The sequence below is a fragment of the Blennius ocellaris genome (assembly GCF_963422515.1).
Source record: "Blennius ocellaris genome assembly, chromosome: 4".
NCBI lineage: Eukaryota > Metazoa > Chordata > Actinopteri > Blenniiformes > Blenniidae > Blennius > Blennius ocellaris.
This window is the reverse complement of record NC_137653.1, coordinates 4,231,511-4,258,614: the sequence shown is the minus strand read 5'-3', so window position 1 is coordinate 4,258,614 and position 27,104 is coordinate 4,231,511. Positions and strand designations below refer to the sequence as shown.

At 42.6% G+C, this 27,104-nt stretch overlaps 2 protein-coding genes across 3 annotated transcripts; one reads left to right on the top strand and one right to left on the bottom strand.

The window, feature by feature from the left end:
- Window positions 1-3,989: 3,989 nt before the first annotated feature.
- On the bottom strand, window positions 3,990-9,205 carry abhd14b (abhydrolase domain containing 14B). The gene is made up of 4 exons (XM_080495947.1): window positions 9,114-9,205; window positions 7,802-8,031; window positions 6,737-6,978; window positions 3,990-4,753 (listed from the first exon to the last, which is right to left on the bottom strand). The coding sequence occupies exons 2-4, from the start codon at window positions 8,013-8,015 to the stop codon at window positions 4,574-4,576; spliced, it is 636 nt and encodes a 211-aa protein (XP_080352073.1). The 5' UTR covers window positions 8,016-8,031; window positions 9,114-9,205; the 3' UTR covers window positions 3,990-4,573.
- An 89-nt stretch (window positions 9,206-9,294) lies between these two features.
- On the top strand, window positions 9,295-24,533 carry mst1 (macrophage stimulating 1). 2 transcript variants are annotated; one of them, XM_080494587.1, is made up of 19 exons: window positions 9,295-9,409; window positions 9,742-9,791; window positions 10,615-10,759; window positions 11,828-11,943; window positions 12,777-12,891; window positions 14,085-14,221; window positions 14,629-14,749; window positions 14,836-14,954; window positions 17,979-18,153; window positions 18,570-18,700; window positions 19,940-20,042; window positions 20,256-20,392; window positions 20,507-20,539; window positions 20,651-20,765; window positions 20,835-20,912; window positions 22,417-22,563; window positions 22,664-22,770; window positions 22,950-23,089; window positions 23,811-24,533. In XM_080494587.1, exons 2-19 carry the CDS (start codon window positions 9,743-9,745, stop codon window positions 23,970-23,972), a joined length of 2,130 nt encoding a protein of 709 aa, XP_080350713.1. In that variant the 5' UTR covers window positions 9,295-9,409; window position 9,742; the 3' UTR covers window positions 23,973-24,533. The 2 variants fall into 2 exon arrangements, with proteins under 2 accessions (XP_080350713.1, XP_080350712.1); XM_080494586.1 differs by having other exon boundaries at window positions 9,657-9,791.
- Window positions 24,534-27,104: the final 2,571 nt, after the last annotated feature.

Here is a 27,104-nt window from a genome sequence, read left to right as displayed (position 1 = left end):
CGACTGTCACCGTATGGAGCTACGATACCGTCCCTCTACAAAGCCGTGTTTAGAGCTACACTATCAGTATACAGCCACTCCACTGGCCATAGAGCGTTTTTAGGGCCTCCTGACTGCTATCGTGTGTGTGAGTGTGTCTGTTGGGAATGTCTTGTTGGAGGGGAAAAAAGAAAAAAAAAAGCGAGTTCTGTGGGAAGACGACAGTTGTGAGAGATGTTTTGTTTTTTCTTGTTTGTGTCTTGTAACAGACAAAATCCGGTGTTGTGGGGGGGGGAAAATGAAAGTGGGATTTTTACTGAAAGCTAAAAAGATCCATGTTTCTACTGTAAGAGTCTGCTTGAATATTAATACGGACACGTGCGAAAGCCTCAAGGAAAGTCTCTGTAGACATATTATGCAGCGTCAAACGTTCAGTCCTCTCTGAAACTATGTGAGAATTACTCGCGGTGGCACTATGGAGCAAATCACATTTAAATGACATGTCTTCATAATGGCGTGGAATACAATTAAATTACAATCACAGTTTTCAGAGTCTCTGCAGATAATTATAACCAGGTGAGCGGGATTGACGGATCCAGGCTGTATATTATTCCAAAAGCTTTTATTAAAATAGTTCCAAGTTTATTTAGGTCGTCACTCAAGGATTTCCAACCGGCCTACAAATGTGAGCTAAAGTTTCTGCAAGCGGTTTCAATTGCCAATAATTGCACCTTTTCTCACAATCCGTCAGACTGAGCAGAAAGTTGGAAGCAGAAATTAGTCTACCTGCAGGAAGCTCAGATAGCAATCAAAAAGTGCAAGTTTCCACAATTAGAGAGAGACTGTGGGGGGGGGGGATACCCGCGTCGTCCAAAAGTAACACCAGAACTACAGCAAAACCTGAAAGTTGTTACAAAGTCTTTATAATTTACATTTAATCTGGGACATCTGATGTTAATTCCTTTAAATATAGTGTGCAGTGACTGCAGGAGTGTAAATATACTAATGTCAATTTCATGCATCAGTTGATAATGACAATAAACCGAACGTGTGCCTGGCCCTCTAAAAAAAAAAAAAAAGCTGCAGTCTGGAAATGAGTGTAACAGAGAAACAAAGCACCTCCTTTATTTATAAAAAAAAATTTTTTTGCTTTCCCAGATAAGGTCGCCTTTATTGGCGAGGGGTCGTTTCAGAGAGGATCGCACGTTTAGCCGCCCGGATGTGTTTCCATTGGCTCGTACTTCTGCACGTGACCGTATGGCGAACGGCGGCGTCGGATCGAATGTGTAGTTCTTCAGTATTTTCAGTTTCAAATGCAACACAGTTAAGAAAGCCTCTCTAAATGCCTTAGTGTTACACAGTATGGAGCTCTGATACCCACCCATGCACCCTCTTTTCTCACACACACACATATATACACACACACACATACACACACACTTCTGAAATAGAGTTTCTATGCGTTGCGCAGTATCTTGAGCTCCGACCGACTCCGTATTTGTACGTCCCGGAAGCGATCAGCTGTCGATCGATTCCCGTTTTTAATGCGTGAAAGCAGGGCGGGAGTCATTTCAACCCTGGATGTTCTCACAAGCACCCCGAAAAATAAAACATAGACTCACCGTCTGGCGGCTCGGGTGGAGGGATTCCCCCGCCACAGGTTGAACCTTAACCACACACCCTGTACAGTCGTTCACGCCGTTTGGTTTTGACCGATCGTGCCGGCACGGTAACTGCAACAAGCGATTCAAGACGAGTCCAAATCTCGGCGTCGGTTGACCTTTGAACGCAGTTTCGCTCTTCCGGCATCAGTTCGTCTCCGTCCCGCGTCATGAACTCCGTCCATCTCGTCTGTATTACCCCACTTTCCACCGTCTGTAAATGAACGCTACACGTGCCTGTGGAAATGTACCCCCTGCAACTTCCTGTCCTTTTCCTGGCTCCTGTATCGCATACCCACACTCACACTTGAGCTGGATGTGCACACCCACACTCAGTGCACCTGCAACACACACACACATGCACACACACACACAGAGGGAAAAAAAGCAAACATGTAATGATACTTATTCACGCCCAGCTGGGAGATGTCAAACACCGGGCAGAAATAAACCAAGGACGTCACCACCAGGTGTGTTTTTAAGTTTTTAGTTTAGTTTTTTTTTTTTTTCTGTGAGCGGTAAGGGGGGGGGGGGGGGTTTGGGGTTTTGGGGGGGCGGGATGTCAGAGGAAGGCTCAGGGAGTGCGTCTCCACAGAGCAGCACGGGCCTGTTTTGAACTGAAGGTCACGGAGGAATCATGTAGTGACGTACGCTCGTGTGTGTGTGTGTGTGTGTACGCGCATCCTGACGAGAACGCTTCCTCAAAGGGGGACGCGCACGTCCGATTTCTGTGGTTTGACAAATGTACTTTTGCCAAAAAATAAAATAAAAGGGAGGGGAAAGAAGAAGGGAAAAAAAAAAGTTAAAAAAAAAAAAAAATAGAAAAATGGGACCAGCTTGGGGATGAGAGGGGAGGAGTCTGCTTTAAAGCCGTCGCCGTCCGTCCCCCCCCCCCCCCCCCGAAACAAGGTGGAGTTTTCACAAAGCGCCCTCCTCCCGACCCTCGCTGCATCTGTGTTGGTGCGTCTCTGTGGGAAAGACACGTGTGTATGTGATTCTGTAGTCTGTAGTCTGGTGCTATGTGACCATGTTTGACAAGTGTGTGAAAAAAAAAAGAAAAGAAATATGAGCAACATTTAGAGGAAAAAAAAAAGTGAGTAAAAGCAGTCCAATTTTAAGTGAAGTTTAAAAAAAGATATATAGAGATACAGCACTGTCGATAAGTTTGAGATCTGACGTCAAAATGTTTGTTTTTGTTTTTGTTTTTTTTTGTTTTTTATTTCTCGTGTGGGAGTGTGAATGTTTGTGTGCGTGGAAGATTTAGCTCCTTCTTTTCTGGGCACTGGTCCATGTCGCTCCATTCTTTTGTACAGATGAAGCTACAAAAAAAAGAGAGAGAGAGAGAGAGATGGAGAGAAAAAAACACAAGAAGAAGAGGGCAAAATTTGTAAAATATTGTGTCTGTGACTCCTTGTAAAATATTTTCAAATTGTTTATTACAGAGAATCAGTTATTAAATAATGTTCATATTTTTCACTTCATTTCTTGGTGTGGTGTTTTTTTCCGGTTGTGGTGTTTTTTTCCGGTTAAGTCGATTCAGAGTTTGGTCACAGAAGATAGTTATTTTAATTACTTTTTTTTTTTTTTTTTACATATAAAGCAAATTTATGATTGTAGCTCTGCAATAAAAAAAAAAGTGAGATACGTCGGTTTTAAAAACATTTGAGTTTATAAATTAAGAAATACATGTTTAATACAAATTACCATTTGACGAAGGCCCCATTTACACATTTCCATTGCAGCAGGAAACACTGACAACGATGTAGTTGGTATTCCAGGCCACGGGAGGGCGCTGTCGCTTGATTATGTCATGAAACCACACAGACATGTGCAGAGAACAACACGCGAAGGAAATGGAAAGAACCCGACAGCCGTATGGACTGATGACGCGTTGGATGCTATCAGGGGTGAGTCTCAACTATAAAACTACAGATATGGATGATAAAACTAGAATTAAAACCGCGAGTCGAACCACTGTGCGTCCGACATGTTTGTTTACAAGTGCATATTAGCAGAAGGAAGGGGGAGATATGCGCATGCGCATTAACAGCGCTCTGAGCCTCCTACGCCTCTGCAGGAGGGAATCTTTCCACCTTGGGTTATCCTTTAGCACAATTAGCTGCTGCTTCTTGAAGAAAAGAGGTTCAAACGCTCACACTTGATTAATGGATAGTTTTAATTCCTCACAGGTCAAGGAAGGATTTTTAATGCTGACATTGTCAGTGAAGTGCAGATGGACATCAGCAAAAGCAGATTTGATGACATTTCCCCAACCTCTCCCACAGGAGGTGAAACCTGCCGGTACGTTTGATTTTCAGACAAAATTCACACACGTATGCAAACTGGATGAATAGCTTTAATGCACAAATATGTCGGAGTGAAAAACATAAATTTTTACATATCAGGTCAGTGTAGTTTTCCTTCTTTGTGTCATTTAGGTTCATTTGAAGTGTTTCACAAATGGGGTTTTCTTTGGTTTGTAGTAGGATACAGAAGTGTATTTCTGTGGCGTCACTATGTCAAAGAAACAGTTTCTGCATACAAGCATTTGTCGACACTCAGCAGTTTACTTCTTTGAACACATGAGATCAACTTTTTAATTCAAGAGGACAGTCAAGAACTTTATTTTAGTACAAAATGGCATATTGAAAAAAATAAAAAAACTCAGTTTAGGTGCACGAACTGCAAGTTGGCCAGCTCATCTGTTTAGGTAAATGTTTACACTCCTCTTTTCTAGGTAAGGGAGCAAATAGTTGACAAAACATTGATCCGTGAATAATTAAAGGCGCAGTGCTGATATGAAGCCGTTAGTCAGAATCTGAGTTGAATCTCGGAGCTGCGCAGAGAAGCTGTGGCCCGAATCCCTCCTGAATGACTCACGCGTTCATTTGTGCTCCGACTCGTGAGTCATTTGTGTGCGGCGGCGAGGAGCTTCACAGCGAATTAAGGAAGTCTGTGAGAGCTTTGTGCCAGGCGTCCGGGTCGTCAAGGTAACAGGCGTGACCTGCTCCCTTCATCACCACCACGCTGCGATTGGCCAGATTGCTCAGGTTGCGGAGCGAGACTTCACCGAGCTGAGTGTCCTGGTCGCCGTACACGATCAGCGACGGGACCTGGAAAACAGGCAGGGGGGGGGGGGGGACCCATAAAAGATGGTGAATTAGAATCGTATTCACAGTTCTTCACATTTCTTTTCCAAAGTCGGTCTCTTTTCTTTTTGTTGGGTTTTCACGTTCAAAGCCGTAGCTAAAGGGATTTCGTCGATGTCCTACATTTTACCTCAAGTTAGAGGAAAAACACAAACGGGGTCCTGTGAAGAGATGCAGACCAGCGTTTTCCTTCTTATGAGGCGTGACGGGCTTATGTGTCTAGATGTCGGCATGAATAAAAGTACAATATACGGGAAAATAAGAGGTGACCGTAAGCAGGCAGGGCTAAAATACAAACTTTAAATAGCCGTGAAAACAATATTTAGATCAGACGAGGACCTGCGGGTCACACACGGCCCCTCGGCGGCATTACAAGACGATATTTAAAATATTAAAGTCACAATTAGGCTCTTTACTCATGATAATGAAAGTTTAGATTTAGATCCTTTGGATTAATTAAACAGTTTAGAGTTAAATTCCTTCATTAAAGTTGTATTCTACTGACCAGGAGCTGCTTTTCCCATGAAGTTGGGGCAGAAGGTAGAGACTTCCTGATTTTTAAACGAGAGTCAGAAATAACAGAAAACAGAGTCTGTGTCTGACATTTTGCTTTGCAGCATTTACAAACACTTGACGCTGTGATTATCCAGCTGCGCTCAGGTAAGAGGTTTACTTTGCTTTCTGACTCACTTTTTATGTGTCAACAGCCGAGCGCAGAACCCAGGAAAGTTTACTACTTTATACAGAATGGTATTACTCTGTAATTATTGGTAATACTACTTCAAAAAAAAAAATCTAGGGCAGTAACTTTGACCTAATTCTGCTTATTTTGTTGTTTGTTTTTGTTTTTCTTTGCATATTTTAAAGGATACTGGGGATTCAAATGTTTCTAAAGTGAATCAGCGAACCCAGAGAAACAATATGAAGAGATATTATGTCATTTAATTTCTTTGCGCGACGCTCTAACTTTTATTTTCCATTTACTGCTGACATCACTGACTCATCAATCTTAATATTTTATGAAACTGTTGACTCAGATTTTCCATAAACACTCAAATGATTTCCATGTGTTAAAAAAAAAAATCAAAAATATTCCTTTAAAATTTGCTTTTTTTTCTTTAAAATCAGGCTAAAATAAGGTGGAAAAAACTGATTCAGCAAGAAAACCATGTTGGAGAAATCAAAAGTGAAAATAAACCTGAATTGAGACTTTTTTGTTGAAATTTTAGTTTTAATTGAGATAAATTTAGTAAAAAAATTTAATGGGTGCATTTCCACAGCCATTTCAGTGTCAGAAGGTAAAATTAACGTGTTTTGTAAGAAATGTTGGGTTTTTCTCTCGTCTCTGTTAAAGGCGCCTCGAAATGACTGTGTTGTATTTGGTGCTGTATAAATAAAGTTGAATTGAATTGAAAATGTGACCAGATATGCTGAAGTTTTAATTTTATTTTATTTTATTTAACCAGAAAAGTCCTGTTGAGATTAAAAAAAACAAGAGTTTGGCCAAGAGTTACTTATGTCCATGTCATCAACTTAACATGATATTTAATATTGTTGCTGAGCTGATTGATCAGAGTAAAAAGTAGATAAAAAGGTATTTCCCTTCATCGTTCCTTCAGTGACTTTCAGGGAAAACCACTTTCCATAACTCGCAAGGTCCATAATCCATCTTCTTCAATCGGTATTGCACCTTCTCTTGGTTTTATGTCGAAGAAATGTACTTTTCTAAAAAAAAAAAAAAAAAAGCTGGTGGCGTCTGGACTGAGAGAGTAAAAACTCACAGTCTCTTTGGAAGAGGAGAGAAGAATCTGCTGGAAAATGGGATGACATTCACGGTTGCTCAAGTCATCCTTTCAAGTTGAAATGAGAAAGTGAGCGCACCGGTTTAAAAAAAATAAAAATAAAAAAATAAAACAAGAAAACAGCGAGGAGGGGAGGCGGCTGTACCTGCACACTGCGGTACTGCTCGGCGGTGAACTTGTCGGTGCAGATGGGGGCGATGGGGACGTAGGCTCGCAGCGAGGCCTGGTGCTGGTGGAGGAAGGGGAGGGAGTACATGCCGCTGAGCGACGGGCTGACCAGCACCACCGGGCTCAGGCCCAGCCGCTCGCACGCCTCCTTCAGGAAGCCCGCTGGGGCCAGCTCCCCCGCCGCCGCCGGCGCCGTCGCCTGCTTGGACCGGCCGAGTCCTGCGGAACAGAGCGGAGTTCATGTTGTGAACCTGGAGGAACCTTGTTCCAAGGAGCCTGCGGCTTAAAAAACTTGTCTTTCAGGATATCCTGTTGCCTTCAAGTTTCCCCTCATCCTCCGTTAAAAAAAAAAAATCTTTCTGAAAATAGTACGGCTGCACTGGCACATGATGAAGCTCCGGGCGTGATTAACATCAATTTTTCACATTTGTTAGACGGCAGATTAACGCGGAAGGTTTTTTTTTTTCTTCTTTTTTTTCAAAGTCTTGACAAGAGACTCAAAGTAAACATAATCCTGTTCATACAAACAAGAGAGACAGAGCGGCGGCTCATCCGACTCCATAGGGGGAAAAGTTGAACTCCTTCAACTTTTTGTGGATTTACTGTGAATCAAAAAGTTAAAGGTGAGAGAACTTGTCATGAATTAACATGGCAGCAGCAGTTTCAGTAAAAAGAAAACAAAAAAAGAAGCTTTATTTGCTTTACGCACAAACTCATACATGGAAACACTCCCTCATGCCTTTGGGGTTGAAATAGACTTTGAATTAGAATCTTATAGCGACAGTTATAACAAGTATGAGATATGTCGAAGGACTTATCTCTACAAATGTATTTTATTACCGTGTTCTCCTCTGACTTGGTTGATTTATGTTTATTCTCCCCGCACAGAGAAGCGACACGGCCGGAGGCGGCCATGTTGCTTATTTGTTCTCATTGGGATTTCGAGTAAAAAGAAATTGAATCCATGTTTTTTGACCGTTACTTCAGAAAAGTGTACTTTCGCCCGTCGTCGGCACAATGGAAGCGAGGACGTTCTTCTCACCTGGCAGGTCGACGGCGACGGCTCGGCAGCCGGCCTTGGCCAGAGTCTCCAGGGTGCCGATGGCGAGCCAGTTTTCCGACGAGAAACGGATGCCGTGAAGAAGTAACACCGACATCCGGGCGTCCCCGGCGGCCGGCTCGCTCTGTCGGTAGAAGAGCGGCGCGTCGCAGCCGTCCAGCTGGACGCTGCCCTCGGTCGTCTTCACCGCCGACATCCTGAGCCGAGGGAAGCTGCAGGCGGTTTACAGGTTTTAACATTTTATGCCGCGAGAATGTGGCTAAAGTCAAACGGGGGGTCATTTTTAAAAGAAGCGAAGTACATGGTGTGAATGGTACTCGAGCATAACGGTACAAAAAGGAGCCGTGATCTGAGCATTTGTAGTTTATCACTGGTACAAAGTTATAATAAAATGGAGGCGTCAAAGTCACTTCAGTTCAGGAGCCACATTAAAGCCCAGTTTCATTGTGATTGCAGGACGATGTACCAGTAAATTAACCTTGAAGTGACAACGTCTGCAAATGTTTCCCTTTATGAAGATTATGAAAATATGCAAGTTTAATTAAAGATACATTTTAATACCCAGAACGAGTTGAAATATCCACCAAAACCATGAGAAACCATGTCCTGCATTCGCGCCTGTTCTCAAATTCACTTTGATATTGTTTCTTCACCTTGATCGTGCAGCTTGTGTCACTGATCTGTTGGCTGAAGTCTCCTTTCTGTTAATGATTACTTTATAATTCTTACACCTTGTAAGTTCAGCCTGCAGGCCAGAATCAACCCCCCCGGAGGCCTGTCGCTGGCCTGCTGGCCCCATGTTGGACAAACCTCAGCAGAGAGAAGAATTTTAAAGCCTTCGACGGAATGTTTATAATAAAACTTCGACACAATGGTTTGGAATTAAGAGTCACTTTGATTAAAATTCACTGCAACCATTGTCGAGGCCTACAAGTTAAAATGTTACTTCTCCCAGAGCAAGTCCCTTCATATATACTTCTATTTAGTTTGTTTTTAAGTGTATATTAGACTAAACCCAGCGTTCATTCTTGGCTCGGTTTCAATTTAACTTAAAACATTCTACAAGTCAACAGAACATTTCTGCGCCACTTTTAGAGTTTCTGCAGTTTTCACTTTGTAATCAACTGGAGGATAAACATTAGTTTTGATCCAGTCGCACCGTCGAGATCAAAGTCCAGACGAGAGCTTTCTCTGTATATTTTGTTTATATTTTAAATAATTATTGTTATTATTATCAGTAATATTGCAGGTGGTGCTGGTGCTTCGGGTACGCGCAGTGCGCCTCCTCTCTTACCTGAGCGCAGAGCCGCAGGACGCACAGTCACCGTGAGCGCACGAGCTCCGGTGAGTCTCGCCCTCCGCGACAAAACCCGGAAAACAGCAGCAAAGTTTAAAAAAAAAGAAAGAAAAAAAAACACTCCACAAATTATTCTAGTGACGTCTAGCGTAGGAGAGGAGAACTGCTTGTTTTGAGAGTCAGAAACAGATTCCGTTAGTTAGTTAGTTTGTTTTGGGGTTGTTGTTTTTTAAATCGGGTTTTAATTGCGGTGAACTGTGCGCTCGAGCAGATCTCTGACAAACGGGACAAAAGTGCGTGCGAGTCCGTCAATGATTGATGCGGATATTGATCGGTTGTGTTTTTTTAGGGAGTTTGATCAGGGGCTCAGTGTCCGTCTGTGAACGTGGGAGGTGTATTTCTCGGGAATTTCTGCTTTCTGTGTTTCCCCCAGCAGATTACTGACATCCTGCCTTCTTCTTGTGTGTGTGATTTAAAGGGGATTTTTACTTTTTTTATTTATTGATTTTTTTATTATTACTATTTCTTGCTGCCTTTCAGGTCGACTTGTGAACTGAGGAAACAACTTGAGAGCAGATATCTGCTTGATTTCCATCAAGTGTCGTTTTTTTTTTTCCTTTAAAAGAATGAAACTCGCTCTGCACTGCTTTCTCTTGACAGTCGGAGTGGTAACTGGTAAGGATGATTTTATTAATATCATTTTCAATAAAAAAAAAGTTCATTTAAAGTTTCTGAACTGTTGTTAGATCTATTGTGATTGTGTCAGTATTCTGGCAGCAGATAAGAGGCGTAATTAGAGAACAATGTCCTGCACTAAAACGATCACAAGATGATGAATTTAAAACGGAATTAAAAAACAAAACAGCTCAATGGAAATCACTTGGGAACACTCCTGGCTAAGAAATGTTGCCAAATAAGTTCATGGCTATTATATTCTTTGTGTTGTGTTAAACAGAGAACTGGCAAAATATTGTGACGAGTTTAATAGATTTAAACAAGTTGTACAATTGCAATTAAACTAAGTTAACCTGCCAAACTGAATTCCCATCTAAAGAGATGACTTTATTTTGTTGACTGAACTTATATAAAAGTACACAATCATTTGTTTTATTTATTATATAAGCAGATTTGTTACTTTAGGATAATACGATCCAATACGATAGATATACTTTATTAATCCCAGATGGAAATATGAAACTACCTTTCCAGATCCAGAAATGTTTGTGTACTATAGAAGTGCAGGTATATGACTCACTCTATTTCCAGATGTTTAAATGTTCAAAGTTTTTGGGGGGTTTTTTTTTCCTCATCGGTCGAACCAGCAGCAACAGTGTAGGTCCAAAGGTCACACGTGTGCAGCCTTGTGCCCAAACATACTGCAGTTGGTACCACCAGCTCCTGCTCAACTGCCACCGAATGTCACAGAAAGATACGCGCTTTATCCCCCCCCCCTTGCAGTGCACATGTTGTGTTTGTGGTTTGTGTTTCACATTATCAGGGTACCGCAGCCCCCTGAATGACTTCCAGCGCTCGGAGGGCCGCGAGCTGGTTCCCACCGCCTGGAACTCAGCTCGAATGCAGACGTTGCTGGGCGTGAACCTGGAGGACTGTGCAACCCGCTGCTCTCAGTCTCTGGACTGCAGGTATACAAGCCAAAACTCTCCCGGGCCTCAAGTTAAACCACACCTGATTTGAGTAAATCCTCGTCTTTTTAAAAAAAAAAAAAAAAGAGGATTTACTTGGTGATCATCTTGTTTGACTACAAAAATATAAAGATCCCAGCGGGTTGCCAAGTGGTGAGGACATGTCTTACTCATAATCTTTTAAGCTGCAAAACATCTTCAAAATACGCTCATTAATGACTTTGTGAAGTGAGCAGGTTTGAAGCTGTTTGTGTGCAAAAACGATGAAAGAATGTGAACGACAGAGCACTTTGAGTTGAGGTATAAATCCGTTATTTGGCGTGTGTCTATTCATAGTCTGGCAGGATTTAATCACCGGTGACAGAAGAGTCACAAAATTTGCACAGAAGCTTTAAAGAAAAAAAAAAGGAGATTTGTTTGTTGTAACAGGTGAAAACAATTAGATCTGCATGAAAACATGTTTTAACTTGCACCTTTCCACAGTGTACATTCCAACTGTAATGTCCAGTTAACATCTGACTTGCTTTTGTATTTTGACTATTGATTACGGGTTACTGCTGCAACTTTTTCAATCTTGTTAAATAGAAAATAAGTGTTTACAGATCAGATGTCGAACTAAAATATGGCACAGAAATATTGAGACGTTTCATTTGGGATCGCTATTATTCTTACCGCCTGTGTCATCATCTCTGTGTGTTGTAATGAGCCGTGTAGTTGCCAAGACTGTGATGAAAGATTGTTGACAGAAACATTTATTGAGCAATCTTGGAAGGTGAAAGTAAATCCTGTGCCCAGACAAGGAAACAAACTTTCCTTTTTCTTTTCTTTTTTCTTTTTTTTCCTGAACTACAACCACAGACTGAAAACAAATCTTCAACATAATTAATAACGTGCCTCCAGAAAGGAGAAACGTTCGCACCCTGCTCTGTCACAGAATCAGCCATGAAAATAAAATAACGTTCCTCTCAAAATAACGTCAAAGCCTGTGGATCAATACACTCACAGGTTTACGTTTGTGTCCGTAAATATAAGATGCTCCGTCGTGAAACTATTTCCCCCAAAACCCAGAGCTTTCAACTTCGAGACGCGTCCGACGGTCACCTGCAAACACCTGCCCTGGGTGCTCGACGGCGGCAACGCAGAGGTGAAGAGAAACGTGAACTGTGACTTCTACGAGAAGAAGGGTAAGAATAATCTCACGTCGGGAATCGGAATAAATATTTTGGGGGATTTTTTTTTTTTTTTTCCCAATTCCCCTGAGCAGGTTTTCAGATTGTATGAACTTGTGTCAGCTGCTTTCTGCAAATAGTTGATAGAAAGTCACAACAATTAAATGTATAAAGAAAAATATTGAAGGATACAAAAATGTACACGGGTTGTAGGATGGTATTCTTTATGTAGGTTTAATGATAACTGAGGAGTATGTATGTGTAATCGTCATACTTTTAAAACTATAAATCAGTAAGTGTGCCAAAAATATGAATAATTATTATTGTTATTGTTGTTTTTTATAATGTATTTCAATTTTATTGCACTTTACGTTAGTAAATCTCAAAGTACTAAACCAGTAAGAGTTAAGGCAACAATATAAAACACTTCAAATATCAGCAATGCAATAGAACCATTGTCATCTAAACTTTTTAATATGACAAACAAGAAGTGTTTTTGTTTTGTTTTTACAATTTCTATTCCTTGAATTACTGTTTCACATCGACATTTGTTTACCAAACTCATTATCTGTAATGTAAAGTTGTGCAGCTTATTGTTTGTATGCAATATTAAATGTTGATATTTTATATAGGTAAATCCAATAGAATGCAAATTAATGGCAAAGTAGGTCAATTATGCCAAAAGTATGTAATCCTTTGACCTATTTTGATAAGTAGTTTTAACATCGCTAATACTTTTGATTTAGTTGAATTTAAGCTATGAAATGTTCATAATAATTGAGTAGGACATTTCTGTAATCGCTCCATCTCTGTGGCCTGTTCGCGTACGCCGTCTGTTTTCCATGCAGTCTACGTCAGGAAGTGCATTGTGGATAAAGGGGAAGACTACCGGGGGAAGGTCTCCACCACGAGCAGTGGACTCACCTGCCAGCAGTGGTGGTCCAAGTTTCCTCACGACCACAGGTGAGTCCCTCCCTCCCATCACCCGGTTCACAAGGCGGTTTAATTATTTAAGAAGCCTTGTGATCTTTGTGTGACCTTCGGCATTAAAAGGAAATTAAACCGTGACTTTTAGGGCAAGAGTCTTTATACGAGCTCTTTTTGAGTGCGAACATTAAACAGCGTGGGACTTTAGACTCTCTCGCTCATAACGAGCCGGCATTTCATGGTCAACCTGGACGAGCCGAGTCGGTCGGTTGATGAACTGTCGCTGGCTAAAAGTCAGACTTCACACAAAACGCCCCTGGAACAAGGAACAGGGAGACGCTCATCGTCCGCGTCAAGCTCGTTATTTCAGATGTACAGTCGGTAAAATTCACCATTTTTGCCCCACGAGTACAATAAGAACAGCAGACTTTACACTGCAGTCAATCCTCCTGTCACACGGCCAGGAATACAAAATTCAAATGACACTGACAAAGTATTTCACCGGCAGCCCAAAAGGATTTTTGAAACGTGTGCTATTTCTGCTTCTGATAACTTTTTTTTTTTGAAGTCTCAAAAATCTACCGCCAGCCTGCAGTGTTCCGCTTGTTTTAAAGGAGCACCATGTAAAGTTCAAGTATTGCCTCTGTTGTCCATTGGGTGGCAGTGTTGAGTCGCATCAGTTGTCGTGCTCCTGATTGCATCCAGTGGATAAATGTTGAAAAGTTTTGTTTATGTTTTTTGTGGAATCTCACATGTATAAAATGGATTCACAAGCAAGCACAACAGCGATAATTCTAACAGCTTACACGTACTGCCATGTTGATCCCAGATTTGAAAAGGGATTCTGTCAAATGTACTTATAACTTTTATTATTTCACCTCTCTTCTGGTGACACTTTTTAAAAATTCCCAGAGTAAAATGATCAATGCCGAGGCAGTGACGGTCAAACTTCCTCAATTCTTCATCTCATTTCCTTTTCCTCGGCTCGTTATTTTGTGGAATTCTCCCTTCGGTTTCCTCGTTTCTGAGACCCAGAGAAACGTCACTCAAAAACACTGGCTAAAGTCAAAACACTCGTAATTATTTACACTTATTCCTATTTATTATTTACACTCATTTTGAATTAGATTTTGATTTAAAGCCATAAACCCCATTAGTCTTGAAATCCGATCCTTAAATTGACACAACTTCAACTGCAAAGGACCGACAGTTCGACCGCGTGTTTCCAGGTGGACGCCCACCGGCACTAACGGCCTGGAGCTGAGCTACTGCAGGAATCCAGACGGGGATCGCATCGGTCCGTGGTGCTACACCACCGACCCCGAGAGGCGCTACGAGAGCTGCAATATCCCTCAGTGCAAAGACGGTGCGTCTCCAGCATTTCCACACGTCGCCGCGCTGCAGAAGTACACAAGGGCCTGTGGTGTTACATCAACAAGTCATGTCCTGAAACGCTTCTTCAGAGAAATACACACGATAAACAGTCGGGTATTGATGTAAGCTCTCTGATTGAAGAAAATTCTAACACGTCTGTACTTTTATAGTTTTTTTTCTTGTCCCAAAACATTACTTCTTGTTTTGATATACTTGTTTTTCAGTCAACTTTATACACACACACACACTGACAATAAGATGGTCACTTTAAGAGAAGGTTGTAATTATCAGTAAATTGCAGCCTCCACTCCTCCCATTATTCGTTTTTGTTTTGTTCATTATTATGGAAATGACAGGATGATGACTTTCCGTGCGTGTGCTGCTGCGTTTCCCTCTCAGAGGTGTGCATCACCTGTAACGGCGAGGACTACCGGGGGCAGGTCGACCTCACGGTGAACGGGCGGGAGTGTCAGCGATGGGACCAGCAGTATCCCCACCAGCACATCTACCAGCCAGAGAAGTGTGTTTTTCACCCAATCAAGAACCCTGACGTGTTTACGATCGACCCAAACTGACGGGGGAAACAAACGGCGTGTGCGTCTTCAGGTATCCCGACAAGAGTTTGGACGATAACTACTGCCGTAACCCCGACGCCTCCCCCGTGCCTTGGTGCTACACCACGGACCCCGACGTGGAGCGGGAAAACTGCGAGATCAGCAAATGCAGTAAGAACTGACGTTTGTCACGTGCCGCCATGATGCGCTTAACCCTTGCATGCACAACCTCCCAGTCAAAAGTGACCCCAATTCAAATCAATGCGTTTTGGCAATACACTGGGTTGTTACTCTTCAAAATCTTTAACACAAAGAGCTGCAATATTTTCATATTCTCGGTATTCCTCAGAAAACATGTTTGTGACATGAGGCCATTTGCATTTTTTTGTTATTTTTCCATTAATTTGAAGAAATTGCAGTTTTTGTATCATGACAAGCATGACTCCACAAGCAGTTCCTATGGAAACTTAATGCTTAGCAACTCTGACTGTCCCACTTAAACATGTGATGTCATCAGTCTCACCACCCTGGAGGTCAGTTTTACTCAGTAACGTACATGAAAGTATTATCTCCATTTATGAACTTATTTTTCATTGACAGATTATGATGTGTGATGAAATTAGTGATCAAATGTGTTACTCTGACCCCACTTGTGGAAGAGTGGGGTCGTGATACAAAAACTGCAATTTCTTCAAATTTATGAAAAAATAAATAAAAATGCAAATGGCCTCCTGTCACAAACATGTTTTATGAGGAATACCTGGAATATGAATATATTACAACTTTTCATTTTAAAGATGTTGAAGAATTAACAACCTGTGGGGTCATTTTTGACCCCATGTGTGCATCTAAGGGTTAAACAAATGAGGGTCGCCTCTCGGACTTTTGGTTAGTTTAAGCGAGCGGAAGGTTTTTAATCGTGAGCAAAATTAATCATTTCATTTAGAACCTACCTGAAAGATTACACAGCGATTAAACTAATAATTGCAGGCTTGAGGTTGCTGTAATCTTTTATATCGCCGCATCAGTTTATTGGCTCCGACCTTCTTGTTTCTTTCCCGCCGATTTTTTTTTTTTTTTTTTTTTGTCCTTGGTTCCCTTCGGCCAAACTGAGAATAATGTGAGCTGAACCGGGCTGATTCCAGCGGTGTCCAGAGACACCGTTGAATTAGTGAGTCTCATTAAATGGCTGTAATTAAATCTAGAAAAATCACTTTTATGGTGTTTGCGCAAATTGCCTTCCGGAACGTGCGACGCTTCAGACTCGGCCCCAGTGATTTTCTTTGATTTAAGAGTCGGTGTGTCTGAAGTGTGCAGATGTTGGTCGGCGATTTGAGTCCGCCGTCGTCTCACCGGGCTTCAGGTTCATTAAAGGTTAATTAAAATGTTTTTCTTTAATTTGTTTTCTTTACACAGCTTACTTCTATTAAGTTTCTGCTGGATTCAATGTAGGATGGCTTCATTAGAACAGACAAGAGGTGCTTTGCCATATTTTAATGGGCCATTTTTACATTATAAATAAAATGCAGACTGATGAAAGATAGATATCTGACATTGTCGAATGTGTTTTACGTCTGATTTAAACTCTTATTCCAACTGATATTACTTTTGATGGTAAGACAGATTGTAAAGAAGCTTTTTTTTTTTTTTAATTTTAATGCATAATTTCATGAGTTGTGCTGGACATTACCTTGTGAATATGAGCATTTCCTCTCATATCAACAGGGTAAAATTAAACCTATTAAACAGCACCATCTTGTGGCACAGTGAATTTCACCTTTAAAACTTCATAATAATCACCTAATATTATTTTTAGCCTGACTGCATTAAGATGTACCTGCTTTATCTATTCCAACCAGGTATTTAACTCATTAACCTAAATGCAATTATCTGCTTCATATAATTATCTCAGATTTCTATGTCCGTCTAAAACAAATTTTTTTTAATAGTTTTTATGACCTAAAATGACCTAAATAACTAACATAAGAGTAATTAAAGATGTAATGTCCAGTCCCAGCCGAGTATAAGCAGGTTATACCACAGACAGCTCACAAAGTCCAATTGGCTGTACTTTTCCAAAATGGGCCTTTTAAAAAAAACCAATTGTGACTTTTTTTTTCTTTTTTTAACGAATTGACCGAATTGCTAAACACAATCACAAATCTAATAACAAAAAGAACAATATATAAACCCCCCTACTCACCCAAATGAAACCCCAACACAGTTATTGACCAGTGAAGTGAGGCAGTGACAAAGACCTACTTTAATCTAGTATTATTAAGATCGTCTTTCGGATGAGACGGTGGGTGTCGGCTTGCAGGGTTTACTTCCGACCTCACACGACCCTCACCCTGGTGATTCTGGGGCTGCGGGATTCAAACCTCAACCTCCCATTCATCAGCTCACAACTGTAATCTAAAACCCATCGCTGCCCCTTTCCATAAGTAATATTATCACTACGATCAAGTTCAGTCGTGCTGGAGGTGTGGAGGGAATCGCGAGGTCGACGCCCATCAGGTTCAAATCACAACATATCATAGTCACGGTTCATATTTGATTTAACAGACTCCAGGTTGAAAACACTGGAATTAGAAGCAGGACACTTTCTTTTTTTCTTTTTTTTTCTTCTTTATTTATGAGTTTTTATATTTTGACACAATAAAACTTACAGAACATTGTAGAACAGGGAGTGACCAGTAGATAACAATTAATTCTCAATTAAAGAAAAGATATCAACAATAAAGATGAGAGAGAGAAAAAGAAAGACTAACTATAGTCTACATTTAGAGTCTGTAATTGGGCCTTTTTGCATTGGTGTGTGTCGCCCACTTACCCCAACATGCGTCAAACCAACCATGTTTATCATTCACCAAAGCTGTCAACTCTTCCATCCTATAGATTTCCAATGTGGTTTCCCACCATAATGTCAAAGTTGGTATGTCCAAGGATAACCATTTCTTAGTTATAGATGTTTTGCTTGCTACCAGCAAGGCACTAAGCAAACACTTATCTTTTTTGACACATCCAAACAACATAATTTTCATTTCAAAAGCAAATGTACAGTTAAGAATTTCCTGCAGTGTTCCATGAATTGTCTGTCCAGTATTGTTTGATGAAGGGGCAGTCCCAAAAAATATGTGTGTGGTTTGAAGCTGGACACTTTTAAGTCTTTTCCACCTTCTTCGTCTCATTTAGCTGAAGTGCGCGTGGAGAAACGACAGCGCTCCAGCTTCACCACCAACTGCTTCCGTAGCCGCGGGGAAGACTACCGCGGCAAAGTCAACGAGACCACGTCGGGCATCCCCTGCCAGCGGTGGGACGCCCAGTTTCCTCACGAGCACCCCTTCTACCCAAACACATACGAGTGCAAGTGAGTCTGCCGAGCGCCGCAGGGGGGAAAAGAGACGGACGGAAAGGCACTTGTTGCTTATCGGAAGGTGTTTCTGTTTGCCTGCTTTGAATATTAATGGCGGATTGTCACCCCGGCCAAAATTGCTACCGATCTTTATATTCCGTGCTGACAGTTGACGGCGGATGATGGATGGTCGTTACCGCCACGTCGAGGAGCGGGTCACTCTGGGATGTGGATGCGAAATGAATTTTAAACTCGTTTGTGCGGCGGTGATCATTCACGGTGCCGGCGTCCCATTATCTGCAGCTCCTTGATTCACGTGTCGCGTGAAGAGGCGGCGCTCGCCTCCGCGTGACTTCTGTTACGGCTTCGCGATGTGGCAGCGGCCACGTGATTTAAATGATGATGATGATGATGATGATCGGTTCGTCCAGGGGCCTGGAGGAGAACTACTGTCGGAACCCGGACGGGTCGGAGGCTCCCTGGTGCTTCACGTCTGTGCCGGAGATGAGGACCGCTCTCTGCCTGCAGATCAAACGCTGTGCGGACGACATAGAAGCCGAGGGTGGGTCTTCGCGATTCGCTTCTGATGCGAAGGCCTGCAGGACCATGTGACAGCCTCGTGCAATCAAACAGTCAAACAAACTAATGAAACCAAATGATATTCGCCTATTAATTTATTTATTCCTTTTATGCTTTCTGCTCGTGTTGCCGGTCCAACGCTAACTGAAATCTATTGAAAGGCACTTTTGTTTGCACCCTCCACCGCTGACTTTCACAAAATCAGCTTCCTGTTTCAGACATTTATGAATAATTTCATTAACTATATGCATGTACAGTTTGTTTTAAAGCAGCAGGAAAATATGTTGAGCCCGATATGTAACAACGACCCGAATTGTTGTAGAATATAATGTAGCAAAACCCAAAATATAATAACTCGATAATGTAAAAAGATTTCACAAGAATTTAAATGTAATCTTAATATGTTGAATGTTATACATTTTTTTGTACCGATGGTTGGAGAAATAATTTTTTTAGAGAGCAAAAGACTATAAATGACTTGGGTAACAGCAGTCATACATAAAACTATATAAAGATTTACGTATAAATAAATAGTTCAAACTTTTAGAGCTCATTCTTTCAGTGTTTTTCAAATTGAAGCAGTTCAAGTCCAAACCATGAACAATTGAGTCACTTTATGATGTGATAAATTTATTACAATAATAGGGGGGAAATATTTTGCCTGCATCATAAAGTAATATTAAAAGTCTTGTTACATTATTGACCGGTTATTATTACATTTTGGGTTTTATTATATTATAATATATTTTAGAACAATCCGGGTCGTTGTAACATATCGGGCTCAAACAAGCCATTTTCATCTCCTAACATGTTGACATTTATTAGATCAATGTTCATTTTGGCATCAACACGCCCACACGTTTGTGTTCTGTCGCATCAATTTATTGACTTTTTATATGAATTATTGAATTCGGTTCACCTTCATTTGACTGGAGAAATTCCCATTAATGTCAAATGTTTCATCTAAATGCATTTATAAGGGACAATTTGGATATCAGCATCACAGAAAATACTTTTTTCACACTCGGAGTCAAAATTCAAAACAAAATCATGCAAGTTTTTATTAATTGTACCTTGTTTGAGTGAATGTGCCCAACAGTGTTTCCCTTTGATTATCAAAAAGAAAGAACACTGGGCTTAAAGTACCTCAATACTACATGAGAACGAAGGATTTTAATGACTTATCAGTTCAAAACCGCTCTCTCCTTTTCTTTTCTCTTAGATTGTTACCATGAAAACGGAAGAAATTATCGAGGCGTTGTCCGGAAAACTCGCAAAGGCATCACCTGCCAGATGTGGAACGTTAACACGCCACATCGGACCAAGTAAGCTCACCACTTAAGGAAAGGAAAACAAATGTTTAGATATCGGGATAATCGGGATATTCTTCACACTTCTTCATTGCTTTTGTGATAAATAACAAAGTTAGTTTTTGTTTTTTTGTGGAGATCTTCATGGGAAGTAGCTTTGGAACTCACTTTGCTATAAGTAGTAATGTGTTACGTTACGAGTAATAGAAGTGGTCGCATCTCTGCCAGGATAAACCCCAGGACTCATCCCGAGGCCAACCTGACGGAGAACTACTGCCGCAACCCGGACGGAGACCAGCACGGACCCTGGTGCTACACCACAGACCCCAAAACCGAGTTTGACTACTGTGCCATCAAACAGTGTGGTACAGCTCTCCGCTTTCTCTTCGTCTTATGAACCCCCGAAGTCGTTTCATGGGCTGTGCAGTGACGGACGATTTAACAATTCACATGTTGTTGTTGTTGTTGTTTTCAAACAGCTGGACAGAAAGTGCCCGTAACCGAACCAGTAGGTTAGTTTGTGAACGAGCATGAGAACCAGGAACCTCCGGTTGTGGTTCTACCGTCTACTAATGTGTCGCCGTTTTTCTTTTTTTTTTTTTTTTTTTTTTTTGTGGACGCAGAAAAAGTGGAGTTTAGTGAATGTGGCAAGAGGGACGATCGCGTCCAGAGGACGCGGCTGCGTATCGTGAACGGGATTCCCGGGAACTCGCCGTGGACCGTCAGCCTCAGGGACAGGTGAGTCCCGACGGGCCGCCGAGCGATTGAAAAGCACACGCGTGACCTCTGACCCCTTTGTGCGCGCAGGAAAGGAAACCACTTCTGCGGAGGGTCTCTGGTTAACCCCCGGTGGGTGATCAGCACCAAGCAGTGCTTCTCCTCCTGGTAGGTTTCATTCATTTAAAGGAGCTCTTTATTTCTGCATGGCTTCAGCCTGTGAATGCTCGCAATGTCCTCTCTGCCTTGGGGGTTGGAAAGTTCAGAAAAAGCTTCTTTTTTTCTTCTTTTTTTTGTCTTTATTGCAAATAGTTTTATTAGGAAATTGATTTCACTGTTTGTACGTCACACTAAATCTATACTAAATAGCAGTAATTCAGATTTTGTAGCCCAGGAAAAGAAAGAAATGTTGTTGGGCAGGAACTATTTGCAGATATATAGAATAAAATGTCAACAATTGGAATTTACACAAATGGAATAAAAAGATTAGATTCATTTAGAGCTATTCGGTGATGCCGAGAGGTAGATTTTGTTAGTTTTTTTTTCATGTTTTCAGTGGACTTCTCATTTAGCCATCAGCAATAAAGTCAGTGAGCATGTTTATAATTCACCCATTCATCCATCTTCCACACCCCTTAAGGGCAGTGGGACACCAGGAGACTGGGGTGGGACACTGGGGTGGGACACTGGGGTGGGACACCATCACAGGACGAACACAGACAGTCAGACAACCAGAACAAGATCGGCCAGATTGAATTCATTTGGAGGAATGACCTCAGCGTGTCTTCTCGCTGTGGGAGGGATTGAGAGTTCCTGGAAATAACCCACACAGCCACAGGGAGAACATGCAAACCTCCCACAGAGAGGCCCGAAGCCCACCCCACTCTTTAAAGTCTCTTCTGAACTTTAGCCTCTTATGATGCTATTTATTGATTTTTTTTGAAGAGTCGGTTGCACCTGAGTCTCTACGCTGCTTTGGGATGCTGTCATTTCTATACTGCGACTGAAAGATCATTAACATGGAACTTCAGTTGATAATTGGGGTGTTTTTAATATATTGCTCATGAGTAGGATGAAGAAATGTACAAAAATAGACTAAATAGCATTAAGAAGAAGAACAGTTCTGGATTAGCTTTTTTGTTTTTTGGGAGGGTTTTTTGGTGCACACCAGGGTTTTGATAGCAGGGCTCACAAAAATAAAGAAATAAATAGATGGGCATCATTTTGAATTAAACTGAACCTAAAAAGATTGTTAAAAAACCAACAACCTTGGCCTGAGTCTGTTGCAAGTGTTTCCACCAAAACATCTGTGCCTTCATCTTCTTGTATGCAAACTTTTATCCGAGCCACAGTCCCCCCCCCCCCCCCCCCCCCCAGGGTGGAATCTGCCCCTCCAAATATTGGCTGAAGGGCAGGGTACACTCGGGACATGTTGACAGTCCAAGCTGGAGCAAACAAAAGATAACCATCCACACACAGGCTCACACCTTCAAGCAATTTAAAATGATCAATGTCATTTGTCCGTGGGAGAGGGAGCTGGAGTGCACACTCAACAAAGAGAACATAGAGTCCCGGTCTGGACTCGAACTCTGTGATCGAAAAAAAAATAAAAAAAAATAAGCACCAAAGGGAAAACCCATATTTTCCTGTTGACGCTGCTCGTTGTGCGCAGCTACGTGGACCTGCCCGGGTACTCGGCCAGGATGGGAACGTTGTTTCGTGACCCGCAAGAAGGAGAGCCGGGTGTTCAAACCATCTCGCTCACCAAGATCGTGTGCGGACCCTCCGAGTCTCAGCTGGTTATGCTGCAACTGGAATCGTGTGTACTACTAAGTGCTACCAAACACACACACACACATGAACACACACGCACACACACACACAAATGATTTCCTTCTGACTCTCGTCTTCTTTTGTAGCCCTGCCCAGTTTAATGACCGCATCTCCCAGATCTGCCTCCCCCCCGAGCGCTACATCGTCGCTGAGGGGACGTTCTGTGAGATCGCAGGATGGGGCGAGACCCGAGGCAAGTATAATCCTCCACACCGAATTCAGTCCCAACTACAATCTGCTTCACTTTTTTTTTTTTTTTTTCAAAAAGATATGGTGCACTTCAAATCGTGCCCTTATGGACACATTCTCTGCAAACTCATTTCTCCTTCCCTACGTTTTTTTTGTTGTTGTTTTTTTCTTCTTTCCCCCAAGGTACCGGGGATGAGACGGTCCTCAATGTCGCCCACGTCCCCGTTCTGAGCAACAAGGAGTGCAACAAATACTTCAGAGGCCGCGTGCGTGAGAACGAGATGTGCACAAACTCCTTCCAGGGCGGCGTGGGCGCTTGTGAGGTGGGTGTGAAGACGGCCAAACGTGGGGACGTCTTGCGTATTTTATTTGATGTGTGACAACAGACCTTGGAGAGGCTCTCAGCTCTAATGAACCAGGGTTGTTCTTAATTCTTCTTTGATATTTACCGAACACTCTTCGGTGTTTCACAGAAATGGTGGAGAAAAAAAAAATGTCTTCCTACTAAAAGGAACAAATATAACAGGATGGTTGTTTGTTCGTTTCTCCCATCTGAACGAAAACTTCAGCGCGTTACGTAAAAGTTGCGTTTGAGCCACGCTCAGCGAGTCCGTTTTGTGGATTTTATGACGACAGGGTCGTTCTCGCCGGCTCCACCAGCGGTTTCCTTTGCTCCCTGAGCTGAGCTGAGCTACTTAATCGAACAAACGGACGCTGGACACGCTTAAGAATATGACGCATCGCCCACAATCTTCAAACTATCTATGTAATGACGGGGGGAACGATGCCCTAACGCGTTGTGAATTAACGCTTTGGATACGCTGGTGAGGGACATTGTTTTGATGATGGGACTCACTTTAAGCTCGGCGCGGCATGGTTATTTACAAGTCCCCCCCCCCCCATAAATCAAACGCATTCCCCATTTGGATAATGGAAGACGACCGGACAAGACGTGACTGCAAGATGTTTCCAACCTCGGCGGTGACACTCAGTCATAACAGAGACAAAGAATGACTCCAGACTGTTGTTCCTGTGTGTCTGCAGCGAGACTACGGCGGCCCGCTGGCGTGCCAGAACAGGGACTGCTGGGTGCTGGAGGGGGTGATCATCCCCATGAGGCGCTGTGGACACCCGGGTCAGCCCAACATCTTCATCCGGGTGTCGGCGTACGTGGACTGGATCAAGAAGGTCATGGAGATGGCGTGAAGGCGAAAAACGCGCGGGGCCATCAAAACGGGGGGATGATTGAATCTTTGTTTTCCAGGCCAGCGAAGGCCACTTTAACTCGGCCGAGCACACGCGCCTTCTCCCCCCCCCCCGCAGACGTCTGTTTTACGTCAAAGGACAACTTATAGTGCATCTTCGAACTGTGTAATCTGAATTTATTATTCGAGTTGTGTTGCTATTACATTACGAAACCAGGCTCATTCAGACTCTTTGACGCATGAAAAGAGAATACTTGAATAATCGAGTATTTTTGTTTTACTGATATATCTGCTTTAGACACTTATAAATTCTTCTATTCACACAAAATAAAAACCTGTTAAACAGCTGATCGCATGTGTAATAAAAAGTGAGACTGAGACGAAATCCACGTGGAGCTGCTCTACATTAGGATCACGAGCAACGGCCCTTGTGTGCTTGAATTGTTATTAATGTGCAGTACTTTTATAACTTCTCCTTTGACGACAAGTTTATTTTTGTTAATGCCACGCTTGCTATTCAATATTAACTAATACCCCCAAATAAATGCTTTAATCTGCTCACAACGACTTTGTATTAAAAGTTTAAATACACCTGATGAAGGCTCATTTGGTTCGGAGGTAATGTTGGAGTAAATGAACTTGCAATAACACAAAAGGGGGTGGAGTGTGTGTGTGTGTGTGGGGTGGGGGGGGGGGGGGGGGGGGGGGGGGTGTAACAGCACTGTTTTAAACTGTCTAACATCTCCTGGAAGTGCACCCTCCACCACAAAACTGTACGCCCTCCCCGGCTCTCCGTGGCATTGAATGGAACTCCAAAATACCTTCTTTGCCCCCCAGCCTCTAAAGAAATCCCTCCTCTGCCTGTCTTTTGATGCCCCCCAATCACCCCCCCCCCCCCCCCCCCCCCACACACACACACACACACACACACACACACACACCCCCACCCCACCTCTAAAGACATGCCTTTGTGCCTTATGCAGAACTGTATGCGCTGCACATTCTTTCTAGTTCTATAGGAGGATTTTTGTAACCCGGTCCTGATGAGCCCACGGAATTCAGCTTAAATAAACCTCAAGATCAGAGTCCGACCAAATCTCAGACACGCCGCGCTGCAGAAGGCCACTGAACTCTCTCTCACACACACACACACACACACATACACACACACACACACTGTTTTTCTCTCATGCACACACACTCCCCACCCCCCCTTTAACTCTTCACCTTCATCTTACCCCCCCCCTCCCTCATTCAAGTCTGTCTGTTTCTTTGTCTTGTTGATTTTCACGCCAACGTTTTAACTTCGATGAGACGTTTCACCGAGGCCCGAAAACTCATTCAGCTCACTTTCATTGACTAATATTTATTGGTAGATGACTAATCGAATTCACGTATGACTGTTAGTTGTCAGGAACCAAAAAGCTTCTGGGAAACTGGACTCATTTTGGGAGTTGTTTTTTTTTTTAATAACCCAAAAAATGCAAATGTTTTCTCTGCTACGGTGTGCAAAGTGGGCACCGGGACTCGTCGTGTGATTTTATAAAGTGACAATCTGGATTTGAAGGGGTTTTTTTTTTTCTTTCTTTTTGTCAGCAGGATCATTTCAGCATGACATCTTTGAAACCTTATTCGACGAACGCTTCAGACTAAAGGTCGGTGCTTTATCTTTGCCCATCAAGCTTCGACTTGATGATTTATACGTTGGGCGCTTGCCAGCTCGCTAACCTGACATGACTCCCGGCGAGGAGCAGCGTTTGGCAGCTGCAGCAAAGTGTTTTCACAGTCGCTCAAACATGTCGGGCTCACTTCACTTTACGGCTGCATCAACTTAAACAAATAAAAACATCTTGAAATTTATATATGTATATATATTTTTTTTTTTTTTTTTTTTAAGTGGAAAAATATGTAGATTGATTTAAGCTTTCGCCAGGATGGACACTTCACTTCACTATGAATGGACTTTTTCAACTTAATGGGAGCAGACAAACCTTTTTCATCTTTATTTTGTTTTTCTTATCACATGTTGATATCTTGAATGATGAAAACTCAACTGGACTTTCATCACAGACCTGGGTAAGCCAGGTAAACGCCAGGCATCTTTTGACTGCTCTAATTATGACTTGTAACACACAAAACACCCCCTGTTTGTCTTTGTTACTGAGGAATAAGTAACCAAAGCATGGCTCACGTTTCCCCCCCCCCAAAAAAAAAAAAAAACAAATGCTGGCGGGACTGTTGTTGAGCAGACTTTGTTCTCAGAAAACCCTGTTTGATATTTGAGTCCTTTTATGACTTTGCAGAGCTCGATATCTCTAACCCTGGAGGTGGGGAGATAACAGCAGGCACACAGAGGGAAACTCTGCTTGAGACTGTCTGCTCTCACTATCATGTCTGCTGAAACAAACTCAACCTTTTCCTGCCTTCTTTGGGGAACTTCCCATCACCCCCCCCCCCCCCCCCCCCCCCCCCCCCCCTTCCTCCTCCTCCTCCTCCTCCTCCCCTTCCAGACTCTTACTACTTTGGGAACCCCGGAACCAGACCCTCCTGGCTGTCTGATGCCCGTATTTTCTCCCTCTCAAGTGGGTGGTCCGGTGAGTCCTTTCGGGGCGGGGGTCCTCCGTCTCAGCCCTCCTTCCCTCCTTCTTTCTTGAAACATGCTTTAATAGAGAAAGTATGCAATGCATACTGCTCTGCTGCAACCCCCCACTATACTGCATCTGGGGTATTCGTGACTGGACGTCTGGGGGGGATCACACACATTTCCGATTAGGAGGAGGGAGAGAGAGAGAGAGAGAGAGAGAGGGGAGAGGGGGGGAGAGAGCGAGAGAGAGTGCGAGAGAGAGAGAGAGAGCGAGGGAGAGAGAGAGATTACCCTTTCATTCCAGCCAATGAGACGGTCGATACACTAAGATTTCCAGAGTTGTGCAGGGGCGCAAAGTGAGTGTGTGAACTTTTCAGGTAAAAGCTGCGAACCGACGAAAGGTAAGTTCAGCTTGTGCACACTCCCTCCCCTCTCTCTCTCTCTCTCTCTCTCTCTCCCTCTCTTTCTCACACACTCTCTCTCTCTCTCTCTCTCTCTCTCTCTCTCTTTCTGCATGTTGCGTTTGGCGCTGCCTGCATGGACAGGATC

Coding starts and splice junctions, on each gene's coding strand:
- abhd14b (XM_080495947.1), bottom strand. CDS start 8,015: ATGTCGGCGGTGAAGACGACCGAGGGCAGCGTCCAGCTGGACGGCTGC. Junction 6,979..7,801: donor CGTCGCCGTCGACCTGCCAG/GTGAGAAGAACG, acceptor TCTGTTCCGCAG/GACTCGGCCGGTCCAAGCAG. Junction 4,754..6,736: donor AGCAGTACCGCAGTGTGCAG/GTACAGCCGCCT, acceptor CCTGTTTTCCAG/GTCCCGTCGCTGATCGTGTA.
- mst1 (XM_080494587.1), top strand. CDS start 9,743: ATGAAACTCGCTCTGCACTGCTTTCTCTTGACAGTCGGAGTGGTAACT. Junction 22,564..22,663: donor GTTATGCTGCAACTGGAATC/GTGTGTACTACT, acceptor CTTCTTTTGTAG/CCCTGCCCAGTTTAATGACC. Junction 23,090..23,810: donor GCGGCGTGGGCGCTTGTGAG/GTGGGTGTGAAG, acceptor GTGTGTCTGCAG/CGAGACTACGGCGGCCCGCT.